Source organism: Pseudoliparis swirei, chromosome 4, assembly GCF_029220125.1.
Source record: "Pseudoliparis swirei isolate HS2019 ecotype Mariana Trench chromosome 4, NWPU_hadal_v1, whole genome shotgun sequence".
Lineage (NCBI taxonomy): Eukaryota > Metazoa > Chordata > Actinopteri > Perciformes > Liparidae > Pseudoliparis > Pseudoliparis swirei.
Genome location: NC_079391.1, coordinates 24,523,954 through 24,541,469, shown reverse-complemented (window position 1 = coordinate 24,541,469; position 17,516 = coordinate 24,523,954). Strand labels below are relative to the sequence as shown.

The 17,516-nt window shown below is 44.6% G+C and overlaps 2 protein-coding genes across 4 annotated transcripts; one reads left to right on the top strand and one right to left on the bottom strand.

The window, feature by feature from the left end:
• On the bottom strand, positions 1 to 2,990 carry phospho2 (phosphatase, orphan 2). Of its 3 annotated transcripts, none has more exons than XM_056413117.1 (4): positions 2,964 to 2,990; positions 2,325 to 2,402; positions 1,978 to 2,072; positions 1 to 1,823 (listed from the first exon to the last, which is right to left on the bottom strand). In XM_056413117.1, exons 2-4 carry the CDS (start codon positions 2,393 to 2,395, stop codon positions 1,267 to 1,269), a joined length of 723 nt encoding a protein of 240 aa, XP_056269092.1. In that variant the 5' UTR covers positions 2,396 to 2,402; positions 2,964 to 2,990; the 3' UTR covers positions 1 to 1,266. The 3 variants fall into 3 exon arrangements, with proteins under 3 accessions (XP_056269092.1, XP_056269093.1, XP_056269091.1); XM_056413118.1 differs by lacking the exon at positions 2,964 to 2,990 and adding an exon at positions 2,769 to 2,953 and having other exon boundaries at positions 2,333 to 2,402; XM_056413116.1 differs by lacking the exon at positions 2,964 to 2,990 and adding an exon at positions 2,769 to 2,952.
• A 333-nt stretch (positions 2,991 to 3,323) lies between these two features.
• syap1 (synapse associated protein 1) lies at positions 3,324 to 7,111 on the top strand. The gene is made up of 9 exons (XM_056413115.1): positions 3,324 to 3,642; positions 3,821 to 3,939; positions 4,065 to 4,131; positions 4,654 to 4,727; positions 4,812 to 4,951; positions 5,046 to 5,200; positions 6,130 to 6,179; positions 6,261 to 6,408; positions 6,511 to 7,111. The coding sequence occupies exons 1-9, from the start codon at positions 3,438 to 3,440 to the stop codon at positions 6,639 to 6,641; spliced, it is 1,089 nt and encodes a 362-aa protein (XP_056269090.1). The 5' UTR covers positions 3,324 to 3,437; the 3' UTR covers positions 6,642 to 7,111.
• The last annotated feature ends 10,405 nt before the right edge of the window (positions 7,112 to 17,516 follow it).

Here is a 17,516-nt window from a genome sequence, read left to right as displayed (position 1 = left end):
GAAAGGGAACCAAGAGGTTTCTGGTTTTAATTGCATCATTAGAATCACAAAAATAATTAAAAAACAAAAGCACATTTGATTATAGCGTCAAACAAAAACACACGTTTCCATTCACGTTGGAGAAACAAGACCCTCTCCGGGTTTCTCACCGCACGTACATATGGATCATTTTAATACATCTGGCATCTGGTTATTACTCAAATGTGTGAAGCCTTGATGGATTAAAAACAGCAAAGAGTTAGTCTCTTTTCGTTCATTCAGCTTAAATAATTACATTTACATTGGATTTTAAAGCTGCACATTTTGGAATAATTATATAAAGAGTGAAAATAATATCCAAAGTCTAACTGAGTGATAGCTAATTGGCTCAGTAATGTGTTCTCCTACTCTATGAACTTAAAATTGCAGTAATTATGGAGGTTATTTCTTTTCTATTACAAGTGACATTTTACTTTCAGTTGATTAAGTAACACGAGAGCATTTGGACTTACAATCAACGACGTCTTTGACTAAGTTGATCGATTTAATCTTGGCAGAATATTGGGCTGCTGAGGTAAACGATAGTGGAGGTGTTGCGTTTAAAGCGCTGGCTACTGGCACAGATGTAACATCATATTTATACACGACAAGCATTAATACGCCTTATTCACTGAAGACATTGTGACATGTCCCAGGGGGAAAAGCAGAGGTGAAAATTATCAAGCTTCAGTTTGTCCTGGAACTGAGCATGGCAGCTCACCGATTTAAAAAAGGCTTATTGATTATATTGTTACTGGTTACCTATCACAAGGAGTGTTTTTAAAAGCATATCAGTCAGCTACGCGTCGCATCATATAATAACTGATATTCATAAACTCTTACTTAGGTATGATATATTAGATTGTAATGACATTGAGTCAAATTTTGTGTTTAAATGTCGCGGAGGAACTTAGCTTGGTATCGAGACTCAACAACCGAGCACCAGTTGCCACAACACACACACACACACACAAGCTGCTGTCTCGGTCAGGGGCTTCATCCCTCCACTTCAAGAAAAAATTCCGTCCCATGTAACTGGTTTCTAGTGGCTCTATTGCCCACCTCCACATCCAAATAAAAGGTAATTCTCTAATTGTAACTGGGAGTCCAAACTTGTTTGAGGGGGCTGTTCCTGTTAAGGGTGTGGACCGAATTTTTAAATACGTTTACCAACAAAATTGTCCAATACCATCTTGGCCATGAATCTCTGCCAGTGCAATACTTCAGTGACACAGATTCTGGTCAGTATTACTCCTGCATACTGGCTTTCAGCTCCTGGAGGATGTCAGTGCCGCTGCTCCAGGCTATGACTTTAGCACTCAGAGAAGCGTCGTCTTCCAGTTTGGCCAGCAGTTTCTCCAGGATGAACCCTCTCCTGGGCATCACCACATCGCGCCCCCTCAGACAGGAAGTGGGACAGAGGTCGTTCCCGCCGTCACCAGCGTACAACACCCGCTCGTACTCCACGCCCCTGTCGAACTGCTCCGACAGGTACCCCTCCAGGACTCTTCTCTTGCAGAGGTTGACGGGGCAGTGGGCGCAGTCGTGGGAGTGGTAGCACTGCACCTCCATGTACCCGACCTCGTTGAACTTCGCCGGGTTGGTGAAGACCTGGTCGACGGCTGCCTGGAGGCCGGAGGCGTGGAGGATCCAGTCTATGAACACGGTGTTGGAGTCAGAGATGACGATGCAGTCAATGGTGCTCTTGTTGTCCAATATGAACGTCAGCAGATCCGTCATTCCAGCGGTGAAGGGGATGGTCACCATCACACTGCGGACCGTCTCAGGGCTGACCTTCTGGTCTCCTGGGTGAACAAATTAAAAGAATTAAGTTCAGGGGACTGAAGAGTAAAGCAGGTTAGTGGGTGGTGGCAATACAATGTCAATGTGCAGATGTCTGCAGGATATATTGATGCTCTAATAAATTAACAGCCTACAAACAGGATCATGGATCTTCACCTATGTAGTTCATCACACTGCCCATGAACTCTGTCCAGTAGCCTTTTCTGTAGGAATTCTTCACAGAGTCCGGAAGAGTCTGACCTGGAAGGCATCTGGGAAGAGAGAAGAAAAAAAACAGTGGTAATGTATCTCAAGATTAAAACACAGCGGACTGGATTTCCTCTGTGGTTCTTCACTGTACGGGTATCCAGTCATTGTGCTGTTTTAACCTCCTCATATCAGAGTCTTGTGTAACTTCTATAGATGTGTATTAGTTTTACAGCATTAAACAAACATGCCCAACTCGTGTTTTGTAATGTATTGTATGCCGTTTCATTTATGGATTCAGACACCATGTTATTTACTTAATCACCCAAGTGTCACTGTTGTCATCCACCACAGTGTGGTCGAAATCGAACACCATCAGAGTCTTCATTTTTCCCCTGGAAAAAAATAATCACCGTGTCAAAACAAGATCGAAGAAATAACATGTGCAGTAAGTAATAATAATAATAATAATAATAAGTATTATCGTGACTCTAAATATCTCATATTGGGTCCAGTCGTGACGCAGGCCCCGCGGCTGGGTAGGTTTATGATGATCTAACCATCTTATCATCTTCAGCAGCACCAACCGTGACAGAGCACATTACAATCGGAAAGTTACCAAAGCAACTGTTACACCTCTATAAATCGCTCTGCTGCGCGCGCCGATTGGTGCCTTAACGCACCAGTGAATCCCGAGATCTTTTACATTATTTCCGTTTCACTGTAAAGGCAAAGTTTAAGCTCGCTGTGTTTCAAACGACCTATTTACGAAAGAGGTCTGGTGTAACTTCGTCCAAGTAAACGGCCTAGCAGCCCGGCTAGTCCTCCCATTGAAACTCTGCTCCAACGATTCAGATGAAATAATAACCGGAATTACGGTTAGTTCTGTCCTAAACGTCACCCCAGGTTTAGATATGAAATATTAGCCAAAACTATACGATCACCGGCGAACTGACCTCTGCCTGTTCGGACATTAGTCTTCCTCTTCCGTCTTGTTGCGTATGACGAAGCTAGTCGGACCCTTTTACCGCCACCTACTGGTGAAGCGTCACATTTTGTCTTTCATTAACTTGTAATATCACGTTTTATTACAGCAACAATCGTTCCTGTATCTTATTAAAGAGATACTTTGAGATATTACGCTCCCTTAAATTTTGTAAGAGTGCGTGTGGTTTGCTGTCACACAGACTTATGTAATAGTATTGCCTGAATTAATACACCTTTTGCGGTTTATATCACCGGCCGTGAAGGCACCACTAGGCGGCAGTAACACGCACTCGAATCACGCGAAACAAAACGTAGAAGAAGAAAAGCCCTGCCAGTCTATTTCCTGGTTGCGTAGCGTCAAAACAACCCCCTCTGTTGAGACTGGATTTTTTTTCCTTCTTCACCTGTAAATCTCAAACGCCGTTACTTACCTTCCCACCACCATGTTCAGGGGTTTCGGGACGTGGCTGGGCCTGGAGGACCAGGCGTACAACAAGACGTCTGGCGACAGAGAGGACCCGAGTGTGCTGGAGCAGGAGGAGAAGGTGGTGGAGGCGCAGAACGAGGTAAACAAACAGCAACCAGCTGACGAGGTCGGAGAACCGGAGGCGGACCGAGAGAATTCCGAGCACGGGAAAGGACTCAGCGGTGAGAAAGAAACTGCGACCGCTGTGTTGTTGAGTGGGAGAAACAATCAAACTAGCAAAGCTAAGTACTTAGCTAAAGGATGTGGTTGGCCATAAGTCACAGTAGACTAAATACGATTTTAGTGATATTGCCACGATATGATGATGATGATGTTGATGATGTGTTGTCATCTCCGAAGATTACATCTTTAGCTTCGCGTCCAGTGCCACCAAGAAGATCTCTGAGTCTGTGGTGGAGACCGCTCAGAACATCAAGAAGACGGTGGAGGAAGGGAAGATCGACGGCATCATAGACAAGGCATGTTGACGGATTGGGTCTACCTGCTGCTGCTGTTTGTTCAGCAGTTTGTTCAGCATCCCATGCAACATGTTAGACATGTTTCTTCCTCCTTATTCAACTTGTATCTGTGTTTTTTTTTGTAGACTTTCCTCGGAGACTTTCAGAAGGAGCAAGAGAAATTCGTCCAGGAGAAAAAAGCCAAAAAATCTGGTACTGTCCGAATCAGGAATCCTCTCCACAACAAGTGATCGATTACTCAAGAACCGAGCAGGAAAGGGAAGTGAACCTTTTTAGTCACAACAGGGGACAGGCCACAGCCAAATCCGACAGAACCCCCCTGTAAGGCAAGCGGCACGGCACTGCATCGTAGAGGAGACTTGATGAGGATGTGTAGTTTTCAAAGCTGCTTAAAAAGTAATATGTCAATATTCGAGTCCATTATAATTGCTTTTAATCCAAGCTGGCTGCAATAAACTCCTGCAGCGAAGTGGCCGTTCAGGTGCAGCGCGGTACCTAAAGGAACTTCCAGCTAAGCCCCTCCCTGTAACATAACATGGTTGAAATTGTTGAGACGACAGTTGAACATTTGATAAGGCAGGCACGTTATCAACCGCTCCTTGTTTTGTCAGCGTGCCATTTACTGTCGTAAAGTTGGTACGCCTCAAAATAAAGGGTGATTATTGCTTGATTGTTATTGTGTGTGCATGTGCGTGTGTGTGTGTGCGTGTCCAGACACAGCGGTGCCCCCCTGGGTCGGCTACAACGAGGAGGAGACCATCCAGCAGCAGATCCTCGCCCTGTCAGCCGTAAGCGAAAGACGTCACGCCACTAAATGAACGCGTCGATAAACTTTTGTGTTCACACCGAGCTCTCTGTGTCGCTGATCGTAGGACAAGAGGAACTTCTTGCGCGACCCTCCTGCCGGTGTTCAGTTCCACTTCGACATGGAGCAGATGTACCCGCTGGCTGCAGTGATGCTGGAGGAGGACCTGCTCCTCAACCGCATGCGCTTCGACCTGGTCCCTAAACGGTAAGTAGTGTGTGTGTGTGTGTGTGTTGTGTGTTCTGTGTTCTGTCTGTGGGCGTGTCAAAAGGCTGAACTATAAATGCGATGTGTTTGACAGTGTGAAGGAGGAGGTTTTCTGGAGGAATTATTTCTACCGGGTGTCTCTGGTCAAGCAGTCGGCTCAGCTCACAGCGCTGGCGGCCCAGCAGCAGCAGCAGAAGGACGGCGTGGACAGAGCGGCCAGTGGCTCAGCCGAGGACGTCGTCCTAACAGGTCCGACCGTCGTCCACATTTCACCTGTGTTTGCTTCTTTTGCACATCCACGTGCACCTCACAAGCTTCTCTCAACCCGGCGTGCTGTAAGCTCTGAATGGCTGGTGGTCCCACGAAGAACTTCAGCCGCCAGATGCATCAACGCCCTGTTGACTCGTGGTTCTGGTTTACAGACGTCAGATCACCGGTGAACTGGGCACACGTACACAAGCCCTACATTTCCTCACCAGCAGTTAAATTAATCCCTTCCTTGAGACCCGTCGGTGAAAAACTGTGACTCGTAGCACACATATGCGTTGTTTATGTAGTTTTTAAAAAGAGCTGTGTTGACATTTTACAAATCTATTGGCAAAAAATATCAGATGATCAGTGAAATTAGCGAATAGCCTAAATTCATGTTTGCAACTTTCTTTCTTTTTTTTAACGAATGTATTTTGTATAGCCCAATCACAAATTGGCTTCAGAGGACTCGACATGCAGGTACACAAATGACATCCGGTGTCCCGAGCAACAGAGCAGTGGTCCCTCTCCCAGAAGTGCAATAGAACAACAACAACAATATAATTATAACAGTCGTCTATATGAAAGATTAGAAATTAGAGATTTACTCTATGAATAAAAACATGTGAGGCGCACACCGCTGATTATCAGGCTCTTGTTTTTTTAAATACCAGTGAAGTTGTAGTTGTAGAATAATCTGCCCGGTCCTCTTCACGGTTCCCTGGTTACTGAATAACTTATTACACCACGAACACTGCTGTTGCATTTCTCTGGTTTGATTCATCATCTGGAGGTTTTTTCGTCCTCTTGGTGAAGCATCCGATTGGACCTGGAAGCAAATTAACCTGCCGTTGAAGTTCTGGCATGACGGAGCTCTGTAACGTGTGTGTGTGTGTGTGTGTGTGTGTGTGTGTGTGATTTCCTTGTAGACAAGGTCAGACCCAAAACTCCACCAGTTTCCATCAGCGACAAACAGCAGGTAAGAGCACTCAAACGCAGGCTCTGCTACGATCGTTCTGTAAAGAGGGACGAGTAACAACCCGTGTCCGTCTTCCGCCAGCCACCCCAGGAGGAAGAGGAGGAGATGTCGACGAGTCCCGGCGTGTCCGAGTTTGTGAGCGACGCTTTCGACTCAACGGGCATCGACCAGGAGGACCTGAGGAAAGAGATGGAGCAGCTGGTGCTGGACAAGAAGGACTCCGCCGACGGTCAGCTTCATAAGAGTCGGACGACGGCGTGCCGCTTAAAAAAGTGGATTTTTAAAAAAAAATTTAACTGCCTTACTCATGATCTCTCCTTCTCCCATTCAGATGAGACGCCAGACTGGGAGAAGGAGCTGCAGCAGGAGCTCCAGGAGTACGAGGTGGTGGCCGAGGTGGACAACAAAGACGACCAGTGGGACCAGGAGATCGAGAAGATGCTTCAGGCCGACGAAAACTAGGCGGCTGCCGCTCGCTGATCTTGCCCAGAACGGAGGACTCGGTGACCCGGTGATACACAAGCCATCATGTAAAGCGCCTGTACCCCAATGACGCTGTAGATCCAATAAGGACAAGACTGCATCGCCTCTGTTGGAAACGATGGGCGTATCCAGACGTGTTGGTAGAAGTGACGCTGCTACATTGCTCCTTCCGACGTTTATCTACTTGCTTTCGCCTCCCCTCTCTCTTTTTGACTGGGGGGAAGAAAAACACATAGAAGCTGCTAGAGGGCGCTCCAGTACAAGTACAGTGAATTTTATAATTGGGGGGGGGGGGGGCTTGTTTGAAATGACATGAAACGTATTATCTTTGTTTCCTCTACTGCTCTCCGGAGGGTTGTACAGTAAAGTCTCGGTATAGTCATAGTACAGGAAAGTCAAATGTAAAGTTACCGTTCTGTAAATAAATAAAAAAGTATTCTAACACTCTACCTATCTTCAAGTTGCATTCCCCTTTCATCGCAGCCGCTCGTTTTCATGAAACATCCATGTGTGTTTGCTTTGTCTTTTTGTTTCTCTGCAACTGAACGACTACCTTTTCTCTTTAACCTGTCATCCTTTAATAAATATGTATCTGTTATGATGGACAATATACATCATGTTTAAGGGGACGACCCAGCCCCGGGGAGTTGGGTTTTAAAAGGGCATTTGCTATGGTGTTGAACTAAAATTTATTATTTTTAAACCAGTATAATAAAGGCCTCTTTCCACAAACACTGAGAGGCGAGAGAAACTTATTCTGGTGATCTATTTTGAGTCTCGTTTGTGTTTATGTTCTAATCAATTTGATCTTCGTTAATCCTTTTTTCATTTGTGAAAAGTTTGGACAGGTGAATTTAGTCAATCGTGTTTTTTGTAGGACTCATTTTGGCCACAAGAGGCTGAAGTGCATGACTAAATCATCGAAATAGGACCAAAAAGCCTTTCGGTTGTCCTCCAGGGACCAGTTCCTTGTAGTAGTTCAACTAAGTTGATAAAATGTCGTATTATCCACCTTAAATTAACTCGATGATTGAAGTCAGGCTATCTCGGTTTCACACAGGCTGATCCGTGCTCAAACAATCGGGTTAATCTGAACCAGACTTCAGTAATCAGGATAGTTGCATGTGCCCGTCCTTCTTCAAAAGGGGGAAGTGTCGATCACCGAAACCATGATTTTCTAACAGCACAAAGGAAAATAAACTCAAAGACGAGCCTCTTTGTTCTCTTCTGACAAGCAGGAGATGATCATGAACACATTTGAGGAATTCCAGAGCATAATCATGGCAACATCTAACGCCGCCACCGCTGCGAGGCAAGGAGCATGGCAACATATTTCAGACAAGTTAAATGTGTAGGTGTTGGGAAAATGTATCACCCCAAATCAATTCGATTACATTTCTTTAAATGTGCCTGCTGGCAGTCGGTTTAATGGAATGCATCATCCAATGAGATCTAAAATAACCATCTCAACTCATTCAGAATAAGTAGATAAAAACAAGCACAAAGAGTATCTAATTGATACAAAATAAAAGATACTTATGTATGTATGCGCTTATGTGTATAGATTACCATATAGAACGAGGAGTTTGAATATGTGTGGGCGGATATGTATGTCCTCACCTATGGTCATGAACTTTGGGTAGTGACCGAAAGAACGAGGTCGCGAATACAAGCGGCCGAAATGAGTTTCCTCCGTAGGGTGGCCGGGCTCAGCCTTAGAGATAGGGTAAGGAGCTCGGACATCAGGAGGGAGCTTGGAGTCGAGCCGCTACTCCTTCGCATCGAAAGGAGTCAGCTGAGGTGGTTCGGGCATCTGATTCGGATGCCTCCTGGACGCCTCCCGTTAGAGGTTTTCCAGGCACGTCCTACTGGGAGGAGGCCCCGGGGAAGACCCAGGACACGCTGGAGAGATTATATCTCCCGGCTGGCCTGGGAACGCCTCGGGATCCCCCAGATTGAGCTGGAAAGTGTCGCGGGCGAGAGGGAAGTCTGGGTCAACCTGCTGGGTCTGCTGCCCCCGCGACCCGACCCCGGAATAAGCGGATGAGAATGGATGGATGGATGGATGGATATGTATGTATTATTCATAATCAGAAATTTGATCAATTGAAGCAGTGAAAAGAAATGGTGTGTGAGTCTCTCTATTCTTATCATGAGTCCATCTTAATCATGTTCTACAATAACAATATGCTGCGGTGTATTAATAACACTGTCATAAATGATCATTTACTCGGACACTGCCATGCGGGAATGTAATGAACACATCCATAACTTTTTTAAGCACAGAATAAACTTTACTAACAGCTCAGCATGCAGCAGCTTTCCCGATGTTCTGCATCACCGACACTGTACGAGAATGTACCACAAGGCTCTGCATACAGTCTGTGAGACAGTAAATACTCAGTGTTCAATGTACGGCTCGAGAAGGTCTGTAAATAACTGATTCCTTGTGGGCAGAATCGATAGCACTCGTATAGAAAGTCATCATGACATTATAATGGATCTTGGCGATCTTGAAGAACTCGCTCCCTATAAAACGCTAATCTAACTAATAGTGCTCATTCATCAATGGGATCTCTGGGGAAGGGAGCTGCCATTTCCTTCTGGGGGAGTGGCAAGCTGATCCAGCTAACTTAAGTTAGCCTGCGCTGCAGCTTGTTTAAATTTATGGTTGTGTTGCTATGGTGATTTTGCCAAACTTGCTTCATGGAACCAAAAAGCCTGACTATCCTGAAAGTTATCCGGCTAACTCAGTTACGAGGAATAGGACCCAGGTGAGTTTGAATTACTCACTTAATGTTTACTTGCATGCCTATTCTTATTGAGATCATTTGGTAGTCTTAAACATCATTTCTGTCTCCATGCACATGAAGTTTGACCACTGCCTAAACACTGATCTGCCGCTGTATGAAAAGAAGGAAATGTACACTTTTATTTATCCCTGTGTGGAAATTCTTGTCTGCATTTGACCCATCCTGAGTTATTAAGGAGCAGTAAGCAGCAGTAAAGCACCTGGGGAACAGCGTCTTGCTCAAGGACACTTCACCATGCAACTATGAGGAGAGCGGGGAGCAAACCGTCAAATCGTAAACATATATAAGCAATGGAGACATTATTTTCCTTCTCACTTGACTCTCAGGGCTTTAGAACAACTTTGTTCTCGCAGAACATCATTGATGCAGACGGAACAATTTGAATGCTAAAATAACAGAAGTAAAGAATTTGTTTTATTTTGTGTTCTGAACCTCTACTGAAGAACGTCTGTAGATGAGCAGATGTGTGTGTGTGTGTGTGTGTGTGTGTGTGTGTGTGTGTGTGTGTGTGTGTGTGTGGTTGAGCTAGCAGGGGATGAAGTGGTGCAGGGATGATGTATGTCAGTGCTAATATCTTCATATATTTCATACACCGTGCTAATATCTTCATATATTTCATACACCGTTGGTTGGTTTGAATGTTTGCAACATGGTTCAACCTGCAATTAATGCAACTCAAACAACTGCTGACTTTATTTTCTTTGATCTTACTGACGCTTGTAGGTGGACGTGTGTTTGCTGAGTCCTTGGAAGTTCACGGTGAGTGTTTAGGTTTAACCAAATCTGGTCTTTGTCATTTTAATCATGAACATTATGGAATAGATTGGTGCAGGGATGATGGTCAATCCAGGCCAATCTGGGATGCTAGCGTCACACGGGTTCCCTTGATTATCTTATCAAGGATAATATTAACAAATGAACACCGCTTTTATTATATTTGAACCATTATTGCAATCACCAGAGGTGAGAAAGTTAACGTTGATCATTTCGCAAGTTAAGAAAGTCCCGGTTTGTCACAGAGTTGTCGTATCATTTAGTTTGGTGTGAGCCAATCAGCGAGACCGCTACCTTGGTTCGCTAGCTAGCTAGCTAATATATTGATCGATTTCATCACTTTTTGTCTCGGTTTTGCCATCAGTCGAGTCTTTCTCAGTCGCTCTTTCACCGATGGTGGTTCATAATCAATTTGTGTATCTTAGTTTCGGGAAATTTCTTGATTTTAATTGCCAAATGTAGCTACAATTATCACAGGACTATGACTAAATAAAGCAGATTAATCACAATCAACCTGAAAAGGTTCAGTTAAAAGGTTAAAGATAAATACCATAATGATAGATATTTAAGAATGCTAAAATGCCATATTATCCTGCATGTACATTTTAAGATGAATACATATGCTACATAATCTTACTTTTGTTGTGTTCCACTATCCATATTGCCCTTTCTGTAGGGGGTTGTACTTTCCCGTACAGTGAGTCACTACCCTCCTGACAGCCATGTGCCGTCTAATAAAGGCTCCAACGCTTGAAGAAAGTAGCACATTTGTGTCTGTTCCACTGGAAACCTTCACGTTTCACCTTATTAACTGGTGGTCACCGATCAGAGAGAGAGCGGCTGCAATGGAGATAATTCATGTTTCAGTTTGTTGCACATGGAATTTCCAGTCGTGGTCCTCCCAATCAGGCCAGCCTCTGTAGCTTTCACACTGCTGTTCTAACTTCAGACTTCAGTGTTCAGCCCTTTCCACGAGGATGATCACTCCAGGCGAAGCAGCGATCTACATGACTTCAAAACCGAGTGGATGTCGAGTTCGGCACGCAGTCAACGCTTTTTGATGGACAAACGATATTGTTCCAGCCTAAAATGTGAGATGGATCTGGGGGACAGAGAGGAAAGCCAGTCGAGAGGGTGACTAAGTATGTGTGGAATGGTGAGAAAGGAGGCCGGGAGGTTTTCGTCGTAGAAAGTCTGTAATCATGTAAATGGGAAGAGAAAAAACACAGAGCTGTGCTTGTGCCAACCAGACAGCACAGTCGCGTCTCAGCATGCCCAGCATGCGTTTGGGTGCAGAGCGCTGGAAACAGAAGGGAGCCTTCTGCAGAGTCAGTACGCTTACTCCCACCGCAGTTTGGTGCTAAAACGAACCGGAGAGTAAATTCTTATTTGCAACTGGCAATCAATACAAGGATCAATATTCAATATGCTAATGCATGCTGCGCTTTCTATCTTCTTCTTGGGGCTTTACAGTGTGTGTCTAAGCATAAAATGTGAAAGAAAACACTGGACAGCTTGATGAATAATTCTCCATGCGGCACAACATGTTGTCTCTCGGTTGTGTGTCTCTCTCTCTCTCTCTTTCTCTCTCAGGCACACACATACACATACACACACACACACATCACTCCCATCACTGCGTCACAGTTAGTGTCCACCAGCTGGTGTCTGGCAGGTCACCCAGTTGTCACCATGGTGACAAAGCCCGGCCGATAAGGACCCTTGTGTGTTTGGTTTATTGCTTGTGTGTGATGTTGGTTTAACAATAAGCATTTCAATAATGCATCAAGGAAGGCAGGCCTGTGTGTGTGTGTGTGGGTGTGTGTGTGTGTGTGTGTATGTGTTTGTGTGTGTGGGTATGTGTCTATGCATGCGTAGCACTCATAGCCTTCTCATCTTCTTGCCCATATTCCAGACAAAGAGCAGAATAAACAGAGATGAGAGATAATCCTGTCGAGACAAACACAACATTAAGTCGTGTGAATCCGACACAACCAATTTTTGTCGAATTCAATTAAATTAAATTCAGTTTATTTGATATAGCACAATATCACAAATTACGAATTCGCTTCAGAGGGCTTTACAATCTGTACAGGACCAGGACCTCACAGCAATTGTGAGCATTTTATAGCAACGGTATAACGCAACACCTAGGATACACAAGTAAGTAAGTAAGTAAGTAATTTATTTTCCATAAGTACATACATAACATGTACATACTGGCAGACATTAACAGAAAAAACAAATGTACGAATGGAGGACCGTCCAAAGACCGAGGTCTGTAGGCTCCTCTGAGATGAGGAGTTGGAAGGCCCCTCCCCTAACCCTTTCACCCCCCCCCCCCCCCAACTACCACAGGCACACAGACAGTACACACACATATGGATGAAAACATAAAATGTCGTACAAGCAACAAAAAAAACAAAAAAACCAGAACAGGAAAAAGAAAAAGTCATAGTAAAAATAATAATAGAAGACAAATGTGAAATAATGATAACTTAGAAAAAATAAAGAAAAATAATATCACGAACATCAAATTATGGATATACATTTTATTTTAAATATTTTTCCTCTATTGTACTGTGCCGCCAGGCTGTAAATCAATATTAAAAACTTTCAAAATGAAGTGAGATGGCGTTTAAGTCGAGAAGCAAATGCCTTGATGCTGGATGCCGATTTGACCTCGTCCGGAATTTGTCTCCAGAGCTTTGGACCTCTACAGATGAAGCTTTTAAATACAATGTCGACTGTATGTTTATTTATATGAATGCCACCACGCAGCCGCGTGTTGTGGTCGTAGACATTCGTGTACCTTGTGAACATACGTAACAGATTATGTGGCAGATTATTATTCATAAATCTGTACATACAAATTCCTGTCTGACACAAATGTAGATCTGTAAATCTCAGAATGCCCAATCTCTTAAAAAGCGGCTCAGTGTGTTCATTATTCTTCACGTTGCAGATGATCCGCACAGCCCTTTTTTGTAAAATCTCGAGACATTTGACCTGAGTTTTAGCTGCGGATCCCCAGAGCAGATTACAATACAAGAGGTGCGGATGGACAAGGCTGTGGTACAACAGACGCAGATTTTCTGTTGAGATTATATTTTTTGCAGAGCGCAGGGCAAATGTGCCGCTTCGTATACGCTTCCGACAACTGTCAATATGTTGATGCCAGCGCAGATTGTCGTCAATATAGACACCAAGGAACTTGGTGCACTGGACTTTTTCGACATTAGCCCCGTCAATCTCAAGCCTAAAATCTTGATCTAGGAGATTATTTGATTTATTTATTAGCATATAATTAGTTTTCTGTGCATTTAAAGAAAACTTGTTCGCTTTGAACCAATCAGATACAATTTTTAGCTCTTCATTTGCAGTTTGATATAAGTTATCGTGGTCCTTCGATGAAATGTAGATAGTTGTGTCGTCAGCAAAGAGGATGCTTTTAACACGTTTTAAGACTTTTGGAAGGTCATTTATGTACAATATAAATAGCAGGGGTCCCAATACAGAACCCTGTGGTACTCCACAAGTTATATCATACAAGGGAAAGAATGTTCTGCTTGGGGGAAAATGGGGGAGCTTGTAAGAAAAAGGTTGAAGGGAACAGAAGTGGAAGAGAGGGGATTGTAAAAGGTGCCGGACAGAGGGATGCAGGTGGAAATATAGGGGAGAGTGAAAGAGAGAAAAAGTGACTCCTAAGTAGTTGATTGATCAGGACAGTATAAAGTCTCTACATCTTCCACAGCTAACTAAAAACATATTTCGACTATACCTTGAATAAGAAAATAAAGAAATGTAGCTCTCTAATAGCATTTTAATGTCACTTACTTACAGCACTTTGTAGTTTGGCTTTGTTGAATAAATTGTACTTTCTTGGTTCTTGTTGTTCTGAGTTTATACTCTCATGGTTGAATGCACTTATTTCAAGTTGCTTTGTATAAAAGCGTCAGCTAAATGAAATGTACTGAGGAGTTGAGGAGCTGCATAAGCTGCTCAGACCACCAGCTGCTCACAATGCAACCTCGCTGAGAATATTTAGTTTCCTTTAGCTCATCATCATATAAGTGTTGATACAGACCACTAAACAATTCCATGAACATGACATGTTAAGAGTTATTCAAATGTGAGTAAATTCTATAGCTCTCAGGTGGAACTGCTGTAAACCTCTCACAGCAACGGTTGTATTTCTGCTAGAGGGTAAACCGAACGGCTTGGACCAACATAACGAAGCTAAGGAAAGCCAAACTTATGGCAGGAAAGCCTATGGCAGGGGCTACGGACTATTACAAACTACCAGAGCAGACCCCGCGCAATGGTGAGTGCCGACGCATCCCTAGCGGACGACCTGAACTCATTTTATGCACGGTTTGAGGCTAGCAACAACAGCGCTAGCTCGCCGGCTAACAACAACACCGTTAGCGTAGCCGAGGTGAGTTCTACCGCTGGGGATGAACACACACTCTCTGTGACCGAGCACAGTGTGAGGAGGGCTCTGTTGAGGGTGAACACCAGGAAAGCTGCAGGTCCAGATGGCATATCTGGGCAGTACTGAAGACCTGTGCTAACCAGCTAGCTTCAGTGTTCACCACAATATTCAACCTCTCCCTGGCTGAGTCCGTGGTCCCCGCCTGCTTCAAGAGATCCACTATTGTCCCTGTGCCCAAGAATGCTTCTCCAGCATGTATGAATGACTACCGACCGGTGGCCCTCACCTCGGTGGTCATGAAATGCTGAGAGGCTGATAAAGGACTACATCTGCGCCTTCCTCCCTTCCTCCATGGACCCGCTGCAGTTTGCTTATCGCCCAAACAGATCCACGGATGATGCTGTCTCCCAGGTACTGCACACCACACTCTCTCATCTGGACAGCCAGAGGGGGCTATGTGAGACTACTGTTCATTGATTATAGTTCAGCTTTCAACACCATAGTCCCTCCAGACTGGCGGCAAGCTGATTGAGCTGGGACTGAACACCCCTGTGTGCTTGGATCCTGGACTTCCTGACCGCCAGGCCACAGGTGGTCAGGGTGGGCAGACACACCTCAAATCCTCACCCTGAACACAGGATCCCCAGGGTTGCGTCCTCAGCCCCTACTGTACTCCCTGTACACACATGACTGTGTGGCCAGGTTCAGCTCAACACCATCATCAAGTTTGCGGATGACACAGTGGTGGTGGGCCTGATCTCCGACAACGGCGAGAAGGCCTACCTGGAGGAAGTTGCTGATCTGTCACTCTGGTGCCAGGACAACAGCCTCATCATGAATGTCACCAAAACTAAGGAGCTGATTGTGGACTTTAGGAAGGTACAACAACAGAGGACGTACTCACCACTGGGGATTAACGGGACTACTGTGGAGAGGGTGAGCGGGTATAAATACCTGGGAGTCCACATCACCGAGGATCTGACATGGTCAACAAACACAGACACTCTGGTGAGAAAGGCAAGGCAGCGCCTCTACCACCTCAGGCAGCTGAGGAAATTTAAAGTTTCCCAGAGGATCCTTCAGTCCTTCTACTCTGGAGCTGTAGAGGCGTCCTGACAGGAAGCATCACAGCCTGGTTTGGCAACTGCTCCGCTCAGGACAGGAAGGCTCTGCAGAGAGTAGTGCGTTCGGCTGAGCGCACTATTGGAACTACACTCCCACCCTGCAGGACTTGTACACCAGGAGGTGCAGAACCAGAGCCGGCAGGATCATGAAGGATCCTCACCACCCCAACAACAGACTGTTTCAGCTGCTGCGGTCAGGCAGGCGCCTCCGTAGTCACGCTGCAAGAACAGAGAGACTGAGACGGAGTTTCTTTCCTCAGGCCATCAGGATTGTGAACTCCGACCTCACCAGGACCCCCACATAGACCCACACAACTGCCCCTCTTAGGCACACACACACACACACACACACACACACTTACTGTAAATATTGTGTTGTTTTTTATTTGTAAATAGTGTGTACTTGTTGCCCTTGCACATTCCTGCTGAGCATTGCCACTTTCATTTCACTGCACACCCTGTGTGTGTATGTGACAAATAAAACATCTTGAATCTTGAATCTTGAATCTAATTAAATGATATGTGCCCACTTGTTAAATTAACCCCAACTGAACACTTGAAGGTGCCAGACCTTTCAGTTGACTCAACAGGTCGAGGACGTGCCAGCGGCTCATAGCTAATGATGCTAACAGCACTAACGAGTAGCGCTGACGGAGTTAATGGCGTCGGCCTCGAGAGGAGCTGGAGGCAACCGTGCCTCCGGGTTTGGACGCCGTTATCAACTGTTACCGCCTTATGAGAGCAGGGCAGAAGGGCAGCCTCAGTGCATGTCCGCGCTACAATTCAATTCAATTCAATTCAGTTTATTTGTATAGCCCAATTTCACAAATTACAAATTTGTCTCGGAGTGCTTTACAATCTGTACACCTAGACATCCCTGCCCCAAAACCTCACATCGGATCAGGAAAAACTCCCAAATAACCCTTCAGGGGGAAAAAAGGGAAGAAACCTTCAGGAGAGCAACAGAGGAGGATCCCTCTCCAGGATGGACAGAACAATAGATGTAATGTGTACAGAAGGACAGATTTAGAGTTAAAATACATTCAATGAATATGACAGAGTGTATGAATAGTTCATAGTAGGCTTATTCCACGATGAAGGCCTCCACGATCCATCAGGCTACACATGCACTAAAAGCAGCCCAGTCTCCTTCCTACGTCGGCAAGGAGAGACACGGATAACAACACACACAGAGGGACAGCGGCTTCATTCTCAGCTCAGGTAGACATGCCTCCTCTACATCTTTACATTGACAATAGTTGTTGTTGTTGTTGTTGTAGATGTTTTTTTTTTTTAGAAACTCACTTTAAATGTGGATAATTAAATATCTGTAATATAGCTTCAGTGGTATTTAACTTTCTCTGCTTTAAACTAAACTGTATTTCCTCTTTATGTCATTTTACTGTCACCCTTCAGACATTCTCATGATTTATTTTGTATGTTAGGCCATACATTAGGAATGTTATTCTGCTGTTAATAGTTTTTCCTTTGTTTAAACTACTTTTACAAAAGTTATTTTCAAGTGTTGACTTGTGTCTGTTTACCTTTGTGTGAACCCAGATGGTCAAACATTAGAAATACGCTTATAATTGGTCCTTTATGCTTCCAGGTGTCAGTGACTTAGATCCCCGGACAGCAACCCATACACTGATGCCTAACAATGAAAGGAAACCCACTGCAAAGAAATGAACACAGAATTATCTATGGG

Coding starts and splice junctions, on each gene's coding strand:
- phospho2 (XM_056413117.1), bottom strand. CDS start 2,395: ATGAAGACTCTGATGGTGTTCGATTTCGACCACACTGTGGTGGATGAC. Junction 2,073..2,324: donor AGTGACACTTGGGTGATTAA/GTAAATAACATG, acceptor CTCTCTTCCCAG/ATGCCTTCCAGGTCAGACTC. Junction 1,824..1,977: donor CAGTGTGATGAACTACATAG/GTGAAGATCCAT, acceptor TTGTTCACCCAG/GAGACCAGAAGGTCAGCCCT.
- syap1 (XM_056413115.1), top strand. CDS start 3,438: ATGTTCAGGGGTTTCGGGACGTGGCTGGGCCTGGAGGACCAGGCGTAC. Junction 6,180..6,260: donor CCATCAGCGACAAACAGCAG/GTAAGAGCACTC, acceptor GTCTTCCGCCAG/CCACCCCAGGAGGAAGAGGA. Junction 6,409..6,510: donor CAAGAAGGACTCCGCCGACG/GTCAGCTTCATA, acceptor TCTCCCATTCAG/ATGAGACGCCAGACTGGGAG.